The sequence below is a fragment of the Tauraco erythrolophus genome, chromosome 7 (genome assembly GCF_009769465.1).
Source record: "Tauraco erythrolophus isolate bTauEry1 chromosome 7, bTauEry1.pri, whole genome shotgun sequence".
Classification (NCBI taxonomy): domain Eukaryota; kingdom Metazoa; phylum Chordata; class Aves; order Musophagiformes; family Musophagidae; genus Tauraco; species Tauraco erythrolophus.
This window is the reverse complement of record NC_141471.1, coordinates 62,058,567-62,076,490: the sequence shown is the minus strand read 5'-3', so window position 1 is coordinate 62,076,490 and position 17,924 is coordinate 62,058,567. Positions and strand designations below refer to the sequence as shown.

Below are 17,924 nucleotides of genomic sequence, written 5' to 3'. Positions count from 1 at the left end.
CAAGTTGAAATGGGAAGGGGTTGGTGTTTATTTTTCTCATAAAGCCAATCTAGTGCTTCTTTTGCCTTAGTGATTTTGAAACCAACATTTCTAATCTGTCCTATCGGTGATGGAGAAATTTACCTATTTCTCAAAAAAACATCAGAAATCTCAGTTGTTTCTTCTTGTTTTGTTTGGAAATGTTATTTCTGTAACTTGTCACGTAGATTGGGAAACACTTTACTCTTCCTGTTGTATTTCTTTACAATTTTTAAATAGATGCAAATAACCTGTACATACAGATGTCACAGCTGATCAGATTCAGTCAAGAGAGAATTGAAGAATGCTTTTGAGGACATGATAGTATTTTTTCAAATGAATTTATATTGTTTAGCTTGTGTTATGAACCTATTTTAACAGCAGCAAGGCTAGCACACTTGACTCTTGCACAATGTCTCTTGAGACATGACTGGGATAATGCTTTGTGAAAAAACAGCCAAGCAATAATCCTAAATTTTGAGAACTAATTTTAAACTGAAATGCAGAAGCAAAGAAAAGTCTTATCTGAGATGGCTTTCATTTTTCCTGTCTGAAATTGCTAAGTGTCTGCAATGGGAGTAATAGGAGAGAATTTCTAAGCAGGTTAGCTTAGCTCCTTGTTCAGATACAGTCATAGTCCAACAAAGAAATTTCAGCTGAAGGTTTTGCCTGATTTTTTTTTTTTTTATATATATATTGGTTCTGAGAAATCATTATTTTCATCTTTGTGTGTCGCTATTCTGTGATCCTTATGCATACAGACATATTTCTGGAGTGAGTGATAATACACTCTGGAAAATAAGACCTTCAAGGAAAAATTAAGACAATTACTCATTGTCAGGGTGAAATAAAGTGTTTGAAAAGATATAACTGTCTTCAGGAACCTCAAGGCATGATGTAAAAATTACTTTATTCAGGTCTCCTAGTCAACAACGACAAAACAAATAACAGATTTACAATACAAAAGAGAAAATATATATCAAATAACAATGACAACAACAAAGCTAGAGACTAGATAAGTCATGGAACAAGCTACAAGGGAATACTGTGCAGTTATTAACGCCAGAGACATTACAGTTTAGACCAAATTTCCTCCTTATTGTCCTGATTCTGATACTTTCAAAGATGTGACCTCAGCAAGTCTTAATGTGCTTTCTGGGCCTCTTTCCTCTCCCAGTCTCCCACACTTTCACTTCATTGGTACTCAAGGGCTTTTTACACCAAGTGCCATGAGGAGAGAACCTGCACTACTTCATTTATCCCTGAACCAGGTGATTCTTTAAGTTTCTTTATAATCTAAAAGGTTTGGGGTTATAGTGAATTATGTCTGTTAATATACAATGCAAATGCCCCAGGATGTAGAGCGGGAATTCATTTTAAAACATTGGCACTCTCTAAAATGCTTTTAAGCAAGAGATCTGTTTCCCAGACTAAAATACAATGTTTTAACGTAGGTTTGTTGGTTTGTTTGTTTTTTTTTTTTACAGTGGTGTGACTGAAATGCTGATTTAATGTTTCAGCCTATAAAGAAGAGCAATAACATGAAGTAGGGCAATATTACAGCTTAATTAAACATTTCTAAAACATAACTTTTGATGACAGTAGTTTTACCTATCCAAAACTATGCTTTGGCAGCTGTAGTATCAGCCAGCTCAGTTCGTATTAGTGTATAAAGTGAAAAACTCCACTAAAGTAGCTTATGAGCTGAATGTGCCACTGGGAAATGTATTGTTTAAATACCTTCTCTTGTTAAGCCTGTGGTCTAATTAACTCGATTTTCCACTTGCCTTTCAAGAGGTTAACTTTGACATCGGAAGAGTTAATGTTAACTAATGTCCTTCTGGAGATGGATTAGTGTTCACAAAGCTGTTTGAAGATGCTTGGCACTTACACATTGCGTTATGGTGATGATGTCAAATAAAGATGAGCACTGAGGTTTAGTGTTTCCTGAGCAACTTGCACCCTACCACATCACTGTTTTCCTTTTTTGTGAGTGGCAATTACTCAGTTTGGTCTGTGTTGGAAGAGGATGCTTCAGCAGTTTTATTTTTGTTCTGCCAGTCTGACTTTGGGACTCTAGCCCAGATAGTTAAAAACATAATTTACAGATTAAGACAGTTTGTAGGGGAGAAAGCAATTTAGGCAGTTGTGCTTAAATAACAAAGATGCAGTTTTCACAGTGAGTTAATGGCGTTCGCCTCAGCAAGTCCAACTGGGTTCCAGTAGCGATTGAGTTCAGGAAGAGGGAAGATTTGCGTTTCCCCAGATCACTGGGTTGTCGCTCCCTCAGTGCTGCTGGTTGCCCATGGCAGACCAAGAATGGAATAGCAGGTGGGCTATGGATATGGTAAGGTGTTCCCAGCCTGGGGTATATTGCACAGGATTTTGCCTGTGCAGACTTGATCCGATGGCTGGTTTCTTCTTTCTCACATTTCACTTTCACAAAGAGGAATAAACAAAAGTTATTTGACAATTTGGTGCATATATGTATAAATATGCATGTTCTAAAGGAGGTACAGTTTGTAGGGATGCAGAAGGGGAAGGAGGGAGAGGTGTTGTTGCTAAGGTGGATAGTCCTGAATGGAGCTGTAGTAGTGGTGGTAGGGTGTGTATTTCCAAAGAAGTCACGGAGAGCTAGTAGGTGTTCATCTCCTGGTTCTTGAGCATAGTAGGTGTTCGTCTCCTGGTTCTTGAGCATAGTAGGTGTTCATCTCCTGGTTCTTGAGCAAGCAGTGTAGTTTCAGCACAGTTCAGAACCAGATCCAACATGAAAGATGAGCTGCCATCGCTCTAGGATGTGTGATACCGTGAATTCTCTCACCTTAATCCCAGGCAATCACTGGTTTTTATGTCATCTTTCCCTGTGTCTCAGCCTGCTGCCTTGTTTGATGTTTTGAGCATATCCAGGATTGATTCAAAGCAAGTGGTTGGATGTAGAGTGCCTTTGTTCCGTTGCCTGTTCTGTGATGGCAGAGGAGCTGGCGTAAGTTTAGCAGTGTTGCTTGCTTCCTGGCTAACTGGTCATTTGTCCTCCTGTGGCTCTGGCACTTCAGGAGCTAGCCAGACTGGTGAGGCAGAGATATGGGGCAGCCAACCTGCCTCGTACCCCACCACGGGGGCATTGAAGGTACCCAGTCACAAAAGTGCACCAAAGGAGACATCTCCTATATGGACGCCTCTAATGGTAAGTGCTGAGGGGTTGTGGCAGGTCTGTGCCAGATCTGCATGGGTGAGTCTGGTGTAACCTTTTTTTCTAACAGGGGGATGACTTGATTCTTTTGCTTCCTGGCTTGACTGCTGGTTTGTTGGCTTCTCCATCTGCTCCTTTTTTTTTTTTTTTTTATTTCCTTGCAGTTCTCCTGCTGTTGCTCACTTGTAAGATCCTATACCAAAAAAAAAAAAAAAATTTTCCACTAGCTGTCTTACACAATGACCACATAATTTCTTTGCACTATAATTTTAAACATTTGATTTTAATGAGGAGGTCCATGTGAGGGAAGAAGGAATGGGAGCTCCTTAGATAGCAGGGGAGGGAGGTCTACAAAATCTGTAGGCTTCCCAGGTTAGTGTTTGCAGTGTTTTTCCTGCAGGTTTTCATAGGCTTCTTTAAGTTTTGCTTACAGATGGAGCCCTAGCCAGCCTATTTAAAGCAGAATTAATTTTCAGTGACAGCTCCTCTCCTGTGAATCGAAACAGCATGGTCTGTATTTCAAATGGTAACCAGAGTGTATTCTTGATGAAGTATCTCACAGAAGGTCTTTGGAGAGGCAGGAGCTATAACCTGTAATGCAGTCTGTGTAACTTCCTAATAAAGAAAATGGGTAATTAGAGGTAAGAGTGTGCTTTTTAGCAAGAATCTCTTTAGGAGGAGAAGCAATAAGCTGGTGCTCTCTAGAGCAGTCAGAGTAAGAAGTGGAAAGGCAGCAATCCTGCCCTGAAAGGCAGTTTCTCAGTGCAGTGCTCAGGGGAGTGGACATCAAGGAGATGCACAAGCTAAAGCAGAGCAAGCGCCCACTTCTTCTGCGCCCAGGAACTTCTGACTCCAGCCCTCAGTGTTCTGGGTCTGCGGTGCTGCAGCAGTTAATAGAAAATGTGCCGAATATAGCATTTAGCAGTAAACTTTGCCAATGGGTGTTGTAGGGCTAAAAAGAGTGGTTACACTCTTTTTCACAAGTGGCTGCCTTTATCCTGCTCTTTATAAATGCTGAGAATATCTACCTCCCCCATTGCTACTGTCATGCCTCCTGATTTGGCTGGAGATATGGTTAAGGCTAGTTTCTCTGAAGGCTTAGGAGAGAAAGGATGCAACAGGGAAGGGACTAGGGTATCAACATGTAACATAGGCAATAAGGTGTTTCCCTTGATAGGTCTGAGCTTAGCTGGCCTTCTGTCAATGCCAATATCTGTGTCAGTTGAACTTCAAATAGACAGGCAGCCTGTGGGCTTATAAATTGTCAGAAATGCTTTTATATATAGATATATTATTTTTTTTAAAGCTTTCATGTAGCCATCATTGCCATGTGTGCTTTGCAAGGTGTCAGGAACCTGACAGAGCAGCAGCGTCACCTTTAGTAAGGAGGTTTTGCATAGAATGTTCATTTGTTAAACAAGCTTCTGCAGATTCTGCTTTGTATGTGTAATTCCTTCTTATTCTATACGGTTACTAGAAGTGACCATAAAGACTTCATAGTCCCAAAGCAAATTCATCACGTTAATCGATTAACATTCTCATTATCTTAAAAGTCTTTCCAACCTAAATGGTTCTATGATTCTATATTGCTATTCAGCAATACTGTAAATGTGCTGGAGCATAAATGCAGATCTGTGCTTGAAGATCTGTGTCTTTTTTTTCACAAAAGATATCCCTTTTTGATACCAAAAGTACAAGTCTTGTTTTTTCCATACCATTTCCACTCTCAAGGAGTTTTCTCCTAGGAACGTGTGACTACTTCACATGAAGTGCTCCCTCACCTCGTGAGAATAATACTCCAATTTATCCATCAGGTTTTAAACCTACATTTTCTTATTGTTATTGATTACTACTTTTCTTTACACTGGGAGCAGTCGAGGAGTGAAGAGGGAAGCAGTTTTGCCCAACAGTGTGCTGTGACGCGTTGGAGAGGCAGTTCAGAGTTATTCATATCTGGCACCTGTTCTATCACAGATAAAAACAGGCTGCTTTTAAAAGAGGTGGGGAGCCCTTATGAGCACGAAACTGACCCTTTGTAATCTTTTTCGTTCCCTTGTTGGATATAAGAGCCTTTTTAGTAACTCTCCTCTCTTTGCACTTTGGCTTTCTGTTTGCATTTCTAAACGATGATGTTCGGTCTTCAGGTCCCTTCTAAGTAGGAGAGGTGCAGTGAAGTCTCCGTATGTACGCAGAATTGCAAAAGGAGTTATCTTTGCAAAGTCAGCCTGCTCGTGTGGACACTACGGGCTTCATTGCTTTGTTTCAGCTCATCATCAGCTCTGGATGTGGCAGGGTGAGGCTATCCTTCAGCCACCTCCTTATGGACAACACAGATGCCACCCCTAAACTAGCTGGATCTGTTGGGAGTGATGCGTGTGGGGCTTTATTGACTTGTGCTGCAATAGTCAGGGTTCTTCTTCCACCACTTTTATTTGGGACAAGGAGAGAGGTGGGTTTTAAAATAGTGGCTCCTTTATTTGAGGCTATCTTGGGAAAGGGAGGTGTGTTTCTGGCACAGCAACAGTCACCTTCAAAATGAATCTGGATAAGTTAGTGAAGATTTTGGGGCTGCATGTGCCTTAAACATCCTAGTCCAGACTGTCTCGTCAGGCTTGAGGCTTCACGGAATCCTTGTTTTTCTTTGCAGAGTGAAATTTATTCTCAGCCTTGAAAAAGGAAAGCTTGCAGATTGTAGGAAGTCTTTTTATGTGTACCTTTCTTCCAGTTTCCATCCGTAGCTTCCCTAATGAGAAATCTCATCAGTCCAGAGAAATGCTGTGGCCTTATGTCTTTATAAGGAGTTTGAGCTGGTAGTTTTGCTGCATGTTTAGCAATTTCATAGCATTTTTATTCCAACTGAGTATGTGATCAGGTAAGGTAAGTTGCTGAAGGTCTCTTGTAGCCATGTATTGCTGGGTAATTTTGATGCTCTGGAAATCATAGAATCATAGAATGGTTTGGGTTGGAAGGGACCTCAAAGATCATCTAGATCCAACCCCCCTGCCATGGGCAGGGACACCCTCCACTACACCAGGTTGCTCAAAGCCTCATCCAACCTGGCCTTGAACACTTCCAGGGATGGGGCAGCCACAACATCTCTGGGCAACCTGTGCCAGTGTCTCACCACCCTCAATGTAAAAATTTCATCCTTATTTCTACTCGAAATCTCCCCTCTTTCAGTTTAAAGCCATTGCCCCTTGTCTTATCACTACACACTCTTGTAAAAAGCCCCTCTCCAACTTTCTTGTAGCCCCTTTAGGTACTGAAAGGCTGCAATAAGATCACCCCGGAGCCTTCTCTTCTCCAGGCTGAACAGCCCCAGCTCTCTCAGCCTGTCTTCATAGCAGAGATGCTGCAGCCCTTGGATCATCTTCGTGGCCATGTTACAGAGGGGACGTTTTTGCCCTACTTTACATGATCAGCTCGTTGCTTTCCCGAGTAATTGTGTGTATGCTACTTTGGTGCTGAAATTTTGGATTTGGGTTCACTCCTGATATCCTTGTCTGGGATGACTTTTTCTGAGACACACACACATGTTCTCACAGCCCTGGGGAAACCAGTGGCACATCTTGCGCAGTTCAGTGCTGCAATGTGCTTCCTTATCCTCTTTTTGTTTCAAAGCAGGTGAAACAAAAGCCTCACATAATTCACCTAGATTTGGAATTTAACAAATTTAACAAAAGCAGCTTAGCTTTTTGCATTACTTTGCAGTGTCTTGAAGCTGAGTTGCTTGTGTCTAACTCTCTAAGTCAAAGTAAAAAGTACGAGTGGCTTTTGTTCTAATACCAGTTGAGCCTTCTAAACAGCACTGTTCCCTGGGAAAGAAAATTACACGATTGGCAGCAGTATTACTCCTTTGTTACTGCGCTGCCATGCCAGTGACCTTCCTTGCCTTAAGTTACGCTGTTTCCCTATCATGTGCTGGAAAGGTAACCAAAGGTTTTCACTCAAATCATTGCTAGCAGACTACAGGGATCAGTGGTGTGGATAACTTGGCAATTGCTGTATTTCTGCAGTATTAAGTGGAATTTTTTCTTGCATGCTTTGTGTGTTACTGAGAGAATTTTTGATTGTGTATATAAAAACGGTCATGGTAGAAGTTATTTTTACTGTATCACATCTTCGGGAAGAAGCAGAAATTGCAGTGCTGCTTCTCCTGAGAGCTAGTGAGAATTTGTTGCTCTTTGGTTGTCTTCTGTTATTGGCAAATAATAATCCCAGAGGAGGCCGTGCCAAGTGGAGAAGATATTTCCAAGGTCCATATTGCACCTTTCATTTGTGGATCTTGCTGCACTTCAGAAAGTGCAGTGGATCTTTCCACCCACCTGCTCCCTGATCAAATATTATCATCTCCATTCTGTGAAATTGGGGAAAACAACAGAGGGGATAAATGACTCACCCAGAATTAAGCAGCAGCTCAGTAATAGAAGACGCAGATCTTGCTGAAGAGATCGCATGGATCCCAATTATCTTTCCAACACAGAGATGTTTTCCAACTCCTTTGTCCCTGGGACTTTGCAAACCAGTTTCCCAGGGCTCTGCATCACTGCTTCCCTCATCTCAAAATTGTGCTGATGCAATTTCGGGATGCTTTTCTTGATGAGTTTCATGTTGCACAGGATCCGTTAATACCACCCCCAGCACAGGGGCTTACTCCTCACCACAGGTGTCTGTCTGTCCCTTTATGTGTGACAGCATTAGTGCCAGATGACCATATTTATTTGGCTGACTGAATAATTTGATTGATTTAAGCTGTCTGCCTGCTCTTGGAATATTTGAGAATAGGCAGCGACGTTACCACTTTTATTTATTATCTACTTAATCAAATCTAGTTGTATTTTGTAGACCAATTGTACAGAACTGACATCTGTGAATGAGGTGCCTCGTTTGTGATTAGTAAATTGTCTTTGATAGACATTCCCAATGTGATGAGTCCAAGCCTTGAATTTACACAAAAATGACTGTTTAAATCACCTCAACTTGTCTCCCCATAGCATCATGAATGGATTTTGAAAATAATGGTTTGGGCAGTTCCTAATTTCAAACGTTCCTCTTCATGATAGATATGGCTATTTATTATTTTGCTTTCACACTGGTACAACCTCTTTCATTTCTTGAATTCATGAACTTCACAAGGGAGGTCAGAATGACCATATGCCCTTTTAAAGATGTGGTGCAGGATGAGTATCTAGTATGAACATAGCAGTTTAGCAGAGTCAGGATTTCTTAAGATCAAGGGCAGTACCTTGTCTAGAAAGTTGTATTACTATGTCTCTATCTCTGCTCTTGTAACTTTGTGGGGAGGGAGGCATTATCTCTCTGTTACTTCCAAGTAGTGAACAAAATAAGTTCCAAGATAAAAAAAATGGTATTCTTTTCTTCTTTTCCCTCCCTTTCCAAGTGGAAACTAGTTATAGCTATCTACACGTATTCTACTTTTTAAGGTGGCGAAAAGATGTAATCAGCACTTCCAGCTGTCAACCAGCTTCTGTTGAACTGGTGGCCTTTTGTTCATATTGGTTTGGACAGTGAGGTGACACACCAGCCTGGTGTCTGGTCTGGTGCACTTGTCCTTTCTTCGAGTCTGTCTTGCACACAGAAATCCCTATTGTCTGTATTCAGTTCACCACAGCAACTTCGAAATTTAAATTTCTGCTGTACTTCAAGTCAAGCATCATCATGTAATCTGTGCCCTTCCAAGACAGGCTTATGCAATTAATGCAAATGCCTAACTGTTCTCAATACGACTAAAACAAATTCGGCCCTGAGGATGTTTTTTTCTCATGGGAAAAGGCATTCAGAGATGGGTTAAAAAACGATATTCTTTCTCAATTTGTTTTCTTTTTCCACTTGTTTTCTAGTAATCCACAGAGGAACAACGTAACATAGCAGATTTGTTTACCTCTGGAACAGCCTGGGATGGTTAAATGTCTTTGTTGTAATTTAGGAAATGAACTGAGACAAAATTTTGTTGGGTACATGCTAAAAATATACACTGAAGGAACCACGTAAACTCCCAGGTAGAAATTAGCTCTTTTTTTTGCCAGTGCAATTTATGATGAGAAACGACCTGAGCTTCTACCTCAAAGTCACAGCTATAGATCAGCTAGAAGCTTGAAGGACTACTTGAATCCCGAGAGGCGGCACATTGATCTACAGCTCCGAGAATTGTGCCAAGAAAGGAAAATCAACAAGATCTTCACCTGATTTATGTAGGCCAGACATCTGTGACTTGCCTTTCGAAGGTGATCTCACAGAGGCGTAATTAAAACTTGATGATGTTATTAAATAGTCATGATGATTTGTGTCCCCGCGTTGCAGCCGTGTGTGTGTTTTTGTGTGGTTGTAAATGTGGTTAGTCCCTGCTCTTGAAAACGAAGGTTAGAGAGTGCTGGGCTTAAGGGCAGGAATTTTGTGCACAGCTCTCCTGTAGAACGTCTCCAGATTATTCTGATGCTTGACCTCGGTTTCAGTTTACAACTAGTCAAATTGCAAGTTAGTGAAAAAATAAATCCAAGAAGTTTTTAATGAGTAAAACTTTTACATTTGCCTACTCCGCAGAGACAGGCAGTGCTCTGATATTGGGGATACGGACTTGGGGCTGGAGAGAGTGGGGCAAGACCGCAGGGTGGGACTCGAACTTACTCTGCTCTGGAAACTGCCAGTGACACAGTATTGCTTTTCCTTCTTCCTCATCTTGCCTGTCAAAAGGAGAAAGTAAGCTGGGACAAGGATTGTCTTTCATTACAAGGACCTGTAGTGATAGGACAAGGGGCAATGGCTTTAAACTGAAAGAGGGGAGATTTCGATTGGATATAAGGAAGAGATTTTTCACTCAGAGGGTAGTGAGGCACTGGAACAGGTTGCCCAGAGAAGCTGTGGCTGCCCCATCCCTGGAAGTGTTCAAGACCAGGTTGGATGAGGCTTTGGGCAACCTGGTGTAGTGGAGGGTGTCCCTGCCCATGGCAAGGGGGTTGGAACTGGATGATCTTTGAGGTCCCTTCCAACCCTAATCATTCTATGATTCTATGGTTCTGTGATTCATTAGATATTTAAATGCTCTGAGCAGAACGTAGACATGACCTGAGCTGCAGCCTGTACACACACTATAGTGTCACCACTGCTGAGGTGCTTCATTCGTGATTTCTCCGTCGAATTGTACTATTTTGGATGGAACTTTTGAGACGTACAAAAAAACTACCTTTGAAGTAGAGTATGGATTTTTTTTTTTCTCTCTTCTATGTAGATGCTGGTGGGAATTTTGAGGAAGCAGTTCATCATTTGGTTTTGGATTTTTCTTAGGATTTGTTTTGTGCTTTGAGGCATTGATCCTGCCTTCTAAGAGGCCTAACTTTCTCCATTTATATCAATAACAGTGATTTTTACTCTTTCAGATTGAGAAGGCATAAAACAGTGTGTTGCCTACTTACAAAAACAAAAGGAGAGGAGAGGTGGCATCTCTGATTCTGCATGCAGAACAGTCACCATAGTAGATACGTTTTGGGGCTGATTATCATAAGGGGCATGAGTTAGAACCGATGATCAAGATTCTGAGAATCCCTAGCCTTTCCATTAATTTTGATTTATTGATTTTTATGAGCAGAAGCAGCGAGGAGCTCGGGCTCTGAGGAGGATCAGAAAGGCCAGTGCGCGTCGAGGCTTATTGCCTTGTTTCGCGCTGTGATTTATACAGCGAAGGTAGTGGCTGCCTTCTTCTGCTTGGTGTTATTTTATTTCTTCTCATCATTATAGTATTTCATGACTTAAAGACAAGTGCCCTCTGAGAATCTGCTCTGCTGTGTCTCTGACATTATTACAGACTGGAAGTCTGATTATTGGAAGTGCTGAGCCCTTGCAGCTCCAGTGGAGTGAATGGAAGCTGAAGGTGCTCTGAAAATCATGCCTGAGGCATTTTATTCTTTTAAAGGGATTGACTCATGCCTCATAAATACAGGTCTCTGCTTTGACTGATTCCCCCTTGACTGCACGTCCTTTGAAGTAAATGGAGTTTATTTCATTAGGATGAAACCTGTGCTCCAAAATTAACTCATCCTTGCTACGTAGCTGAGGAATTGATTAGGTCTTAGTAAATCTGATGTTAAAATTAAGCTTCAAATTTACAATTAAGCTTCAGAGTTTTGCTTTATAATTGGAATACTGCATGATGGGAAAGATCAGAAGCTCTTTTTCCTTTGAGGGTTTAGGTGATTCTAAGCACAGCTCATGTTCCTGTGTAGAGCTACTGGTGCAGCAGAGGTAACTAAACACACTGGAAGTGTGGTTTTGCGGCTAGAAGAGGTACCAGGACCAAGTGTTTGCAGCTGATGCGGGGAGTCAGCCTGCATGAGCCATTCACATTCTCCTGCAAAGAGTCTTAATTCTAATTTCTCCAGTTCCACTGAGAGAAAGCAAATGTCAGGCAGTGAACCAGCCTCAGGAGAAGGCTGATTTATCGCAGTGCGTGAGAATTCTGCTGTTCTTGCAGAGGAGGAAGCTTGCCTAAGCAGTGGCTGTTTGATCCTGAAGCAAGGGAAGATGCTGCTGTATAGGGATGCGAGTGACTGGTGGAAAAGTTCACAGCAGCACTCACGCAGGGGTGAAAGCCGAAGCTGATAGATTTGGGGACTGGGTATATAAAGAAAGGCTTAGTCAACTCGACTTTTTTGGTTAGTTTTTTAAGAATATAAATATGCAACCTACTGAGGAAGCCCTACAAGCCATGGCAGAGACTAAGGATCCTTTTTCCGTCCTTGGCTAAAGCCCCTTCTGTTCCCAGGTTGCTCAGATGTACCCAGAGGTCAGCATTGCTTCAGCTCTTACTTTTTGAAAATACATTCTTCATTCAAGGAGATTCAGAGCAGTCTTGACAAACAGTACTTTCGGGATGGTTATTATAGTATTCTGTATTCTTTTTTTTTTTTTTTTTTTCCCCCTAAAGCCAGTGTTTGATTTAAAAAGGGAAGTTTGGGTTTGAGTGGTTGGTTCTCTTCCTTTTCAGATAAGGGACAGATGACAGAAGATCCATTTCTTTTGTTTCAAGTGATTTTCAAAGAACAGATTTAATCAGTTACATTCTTGTCTACATGTCTGTCTGGATTTCCCTGGTTTCCCCTGTGGTATATCCATGTACAATATGGTAGATCATCTGCCGTGTCAGCAGAGCTTCACATTTCAATGTGTACATTGATCTGATACTGTTTTGTGACTGATGGGGTTTAGCGTTTGGTTCTCAGCAGGCAGTGTGGTACATGCTGATAGCAATGGGGAAGGCTGTTGTTTTGATGGGGAGACTTGTGCTTCTTCCCTATGTCTCTGTCCCAGCCTGAATAACGACACTTGGCACAAACAAAACACCCATTGAGACAATAACTCAGGCAAACAGGTAGTTGCTTCCTCTTGTTCTTGCTGCTGGTCTCCTGCAGACAGGCTCTATACGGTGTTTCATTGTCTGTAAGACTGTAGACCAAGGCTGGCTTTTTGGGATAATGTTTTGACATCCTTTGCTACTAGAACTGGGATTTGTCTTAATCACAGTGTTTTTTTAAATTTTGTGGCTGATTGTATTTTATGTTTATATTTTGAAGCTCTTGCCTGTATATGTTTTATTCCACCTTCCTTGTTTTTCTGTTTTTAGCCAGTGAGACCTGCAACGATTTCCATCCCATGTTCTTCACCCATGACAGATCGTTTGAGGAGTTCTTCTGTATCTGCATTCAGCTGTTGAACAAGACGTGGAAGGAAATGAGAGCAACTTCAGAGGACTTCAACAAGGCAAGAAAAAGGGTGGAGTGGGAATAACTAGGCATGTTGGTGAAACAAGGCCATGTATTCTTCCCTAGAGGCACAGGGGTTTACTGGTCCCGCTTCCACTGAATGCTGTGGAGTTTTCATCTGTTCAGATTCTTTGCACGTCGGAGGGCCAGCATTTAGAAAGTGGGGGTAGGGGATGGGATGTGTAAGGGAGGTTCACAGACCTTTTTCCATCGTGTTGCGCTGCAGACCGTGAAACTAAAAACCTGGCTTGAGGCGAAATTCTGCCTTTTTATGTTAGCAATATTATGCTGAAGTGCTGCAGCCCCAAAGGTTGTAAATAATGCAGAGAGAGTACTGCAGTGATAATTCTGTGCATCCCTTTCATTTCGTATGAGCCCTAAAGTGATAAAATATTCAAGAGTGGACAAATCCTGACAAAGTGCTTTGCAATTTAGCCTGCTAAAACTGAAACACTAAACCAAACAAAAACCCCACAGAACATCCACGCAATATTGCACCCTTTTTGTTATAAGACAGAGTCCTGGAAGTTTCAGCCAATCTTCTGACTATCAGCAAAGCTATGGAGAACAGACCTGTCTTAATGGTCCTACATATCCTGTTCATCCTATTTTAACTGTCTAACTTATCGGGAGGCTGAGAAGTATCGTTGGCATTTTGTAAGAATGACAAACTCGTGCTTTTGTGGCCAGCTGGCATCCTTATCTTTGTTGGGATCCTTTGACTGGATCTTGAGCCTCTCCCTGAGACCAGATGTTGGTTATAGAGCTGTTGGTTGAGAACGAAAAGTGAGACTGTTGCACTGTGTCAGCACTGTGAAGTCACCAGCCTCAAATGTTACGTGAGAGCGGGTAAGAAAGATCATGCCTAGCTTCTAATTAGAACCATCTGTTATTCCAGTGGTCTAAATGTCCATTTTCCGCTGCAGAGCGAAGGTGGATCCTTAGGACACAATGCTGAATAACCTTCACTGAGTTCTTTTAGGTAAGGTAGTTGGCAGCAGTACCAGAGCCCAGGCAGGAGAGAGAAGGGAAGTCCAAAAGGTACGTGCTGTTGTAGCTAAATGACCTAGAGGCTTGTTCTTGCATGGAATTTCCGACATGCTTCTCTTACCTATTGGTCCAGGAATGCAGGAGGAACAATAGCAGGATAATTCACTGAACAGTATAGAAACCTAAAATCAAAGGCTTAAAAAAGCAGCAACTTTTTTTGAGGCTACTTCATAATGTGTGGTTGTTTTAAACAAATGTATTAGCAACTGCCTGTTACTTACAGCCCTTCTGTCTCAGTAGAAAAAAAAACTTAGAAACATCATTTCCTACAACTTGAATTGGAATGTTACTAGCAATCCTAGGGGATTCAGGAAAAGAAGGGTCCTGTTTCTGGCAACAGCCCAGATCACCCTGAAAAGAAAACAAAGAAATTTACTTTTGAGTGTTAGGCGTTGCTGTGGAGCTTCATGGAAGATCAGGTGGTCTCTTCTCTGGTATGACTGGTTTGCTATTTGTGTTTTCTGTTACTGAAAATCCCGTGGCTTCACCCAGCAGCTCTTGCAGGTTCAGCAAGGCGGGCGGTAGGTCCTGCTGCATGTGTTCTTGGAGATATAGGTGATCTTTAACGCCGTGGGGCAGATCTGAAATGTTTGCCACCACGTTGTGTCTGGTGGTGGCACTGTGGTGCAAGAGAGATGGACTGGGACATCTGCCTGCAGAAATCACTCTTGATTTTGTAACTGGTTTTGTGAAGGGAAGGGAATGCTAAACTCTTGCGGCTCTCATTTCTAACAGTTCAGTAATTAGGTTCTGCTTATCTAAATCCTTTCTTTTAGTCATAAGGAGATTTTTGTGCTCTTATCCACTTCAAATGACATGTGGTGGTGATGTGCATTACTCAGCTGATAAATGTCTAAAGGGATCTGCGAGTGAAGCAAACTGTGTTGTTGTGTGGGCTTGGGAAGCACTTCTGGATCTGTGGGGGATGATATGTGATGCAGTGGTACCCAAGGTTTCCCCATCTGGTTGGTGGGTGACAGCTGCCAGTGCTGATGGCTTTACCAAGCTAAACAACACTATTTTTAATCCTTACCTGGCAAGAGACTTTAGTAATCACGACTTCTGCATCTTTCCTGTGTGCTAAGGGTACCTGTTTCTCTGCAGCTACTTTTGAAAACATGGCAGGTGAAGGCCATGTGGACCCAGGGAGCGTTCAGCCCCTACTTTCAGGAGTGAATGGAAAGAAAGCAGGCCTTGCAAGATGCAGGGGCTTAGTTACTGTGGAAAAACTCTTTCGTCCTCTGTTTATGTTGCTATTTTTCAGTTTCAATAACTTGATTGTCATGGTAATGTAAGAAACACCACTTTGCTATGGTTTACTACCCACTGGGCTGATGGGATCATTCATTTTCTTCCTTCTTCCCTTCCTCCTCCAAAATCTCGTAAACAAAATTGCAAACTCTCAGTATATTTGATGTTAAGTCTTGAGACCTGGAGCTTCTGCTGAAAAGCTAACCTGCTTGGTTTGGTCTTTAATCATAATTGAAGAAAAGGAGCTTTTTTGTTTAATTTTAAAATTGTGATTGATCACAATAGCTTGTGCATTGAGGGGCTGTAGGAGGTCTGTGTGCACATATAGAGATTTATTTCCTCCAGAATGAGGAAAGAAGTGAGGTGATTGAATACTTCTCTGGTTTCAGTGCGGGTTCTCAAGCGTTTTTAAGGCTTTCTTTTGATGACAAAATGGCATACTGCACCATCATGGTTCCTCAACCCATGTTGTGGAGATTTCATACAGGTTGGTTCATTTTTAAAGCTTAAAAAAAATAATTAAGACAGCACTTTGCACATAGTTGGAAGAATTTTATGGTGGTTTAGTGAAACGTTTATGATCTCATCCTTTGTCTCTCTGATTCTCATTCATTAAAACAGACACCTTTTGACAACTCTTGCATTAGAAAAACTCCCTGGATCTCTATGGTGATAGTATGATACTGTCAGACCTAAAACCTTTTTTCCAGTCTCTCAGTATACTGGTAGATGTCTGATTAGAATAATTCAGTCAGGCAGCTAAGCTTATGTTATGCCTTTATAACATTTTAAGACATACATAATTCATGTCTGGTGAGTTTTCTAGAGAAATTAAGATGCAGTTGGATAGATAGACATGCAAGTGGCAACAATTCCATTTGAAACCTTTCTGGTTTTCTGTGAGCCTACAGATGATCAAAGGACACTTTACAAGCTCTGTCCTCCACAGCCATTTATGAGGAGACAGCATGGTTTATGACTTCGAAAATATAATCTTGTCTCCAAGCTTTACATAATTCTGTGTGGTTTATTGCAGCAGCAGAAAGCATTGTGTATTGATTTTTGGAGTCAGGGCTGACTGTCAGAAAGCTAGACTGAGTTTTCTCATGCTCCAGCATCTAGAAGCCTTCGTCACCAGCCTGCCCATTTAAATAGGTGCCCATCAGTCAGTTTTCCCTCACATCTCTGCTCAGGATAATCACACCCTGCTGCCACACAGGCTAAAATGTACTTAAATTGGCTGGGGGATTTTTCTTTATTTTTAACGTGATGGGTAGGTGGAATTCAAAGTAACTGCCCCACTGTAAAACTCCTTTTTTTTAGGCCAAGTGAAAGCATACTCCCAATGGAAATTTTTTTTTATTGATCCCCACTAGTTGTACTTAAGTAAATGAACCTGTGTTGCCCTAAGGTCGATTTACATTGAGATTGCCATCTTATTAGTGATCTTCTTTTAAAATACACGTATTATTTCTCATGAGACAAGGAGACCACAGACAGGAAGGACATTACGTGGGGACAAGGTTATCCTCTTACCTCTATTCTCCAGAGATTTCAGTCTGCTACTTTTTGTAGGTTTGAAGTTCACATGCTAATAGGAAGAAGGGTGAGCAAATGGATTATTTTAATTGCAGGGCCAGACATAACTTGTCTCATTAGACCTGCAGAACAATATGAACAGTTTGCTAATTCTGTGCCTACTGTGGTGCCATCTTATAAAAAAAAAAAAAAAGAAAAAAAAAATTTACTGCTTCCAGTCCCACTGTGGAAGGAAAGATGAAATTATTTGATTCACCTACCAAGGTTTTGAAGCTGCAAGTGGCAAAATGATAGCTGCTTTTAGGTTTTTTAGATGGCCAAAACTGACTAGTCATAACAAAACACAGATTATCATTTCAACATGACTAAAGTTAAGTAGGGGATGCCAAAACTGAAAAACTTTGAAAGTTCTGTGATGTGTGGTGCTTGAAATCAAAATCTATTGCATTCACTGAAACTACAGTTTTAAGGAATAGGAAAGTAGGATGAGGTTGGCTAATGATGCTACCGATGCATTTTTCTCATTACTGAGAACTCCAGTTAATTTATTTTGCCTGCTGGCCATGTGTTTGAGATCATCGTGGTATAAAACACCAGCTTTTAAATGTTCTATAAAATTTATTTTGTAATGAGCAAAAAGCTCTCAGAAAGCCCAGAAAATGCTGGTGTCAGCAGTTTGACAAAGTTAGTGTTCGTTGTGCAGCGACAGACCTGGGTGCCCTGAGCAACTGCACTTGTGGTATCTGGTTATTTCAGGGACGCACCGCGCTGAGTCCGCGTGCAGGAGTGGGGTCTGCTCAGCAAGGTGATAATATATTGGATTATATATTACGTAATATAATATATATATAATATAATATAATATTATAATATAATCCATTCACCACCTGAAATACTGCATTCAGCTCTGGAGTCCCCAGCACAAGAAGGACATGGAGCTGCTGGAGCAGGTCCAGAGGAGGCCACGAAGATGATCCGAGGGCTGGAGCACCTCTGCTATGGAGACAGGCTGAGAGAGTTGGGGCTGTTCAGCCTGGAGAAGAGAAGGCTCCAGGGTGATCTTATTGCAGCCTTCCAGTACTTAAAGGGGGCCTACAGGAAAA

General features: G+C 41.5%; 1 protein-coding gene across 1 annotated transcript in view; it reads left to right on the top strand.

Annotated features, from left to right (window-relative positions):
* ELMO1 (engulfment and cell motility 1) overlaps positions 1-17,924 on the top strand; it is a 266,730-nt gene that overhangs the window by 144,889 nt on the left and 103,917 nt on the right. Inside the window, 1 exon segment of the mRNA XM_086614382.1 lies at positions 12,843-12,979. Coding sequence (XP_086470508.1) covers positions 12,843-12,979 — 137 coding nt within the window.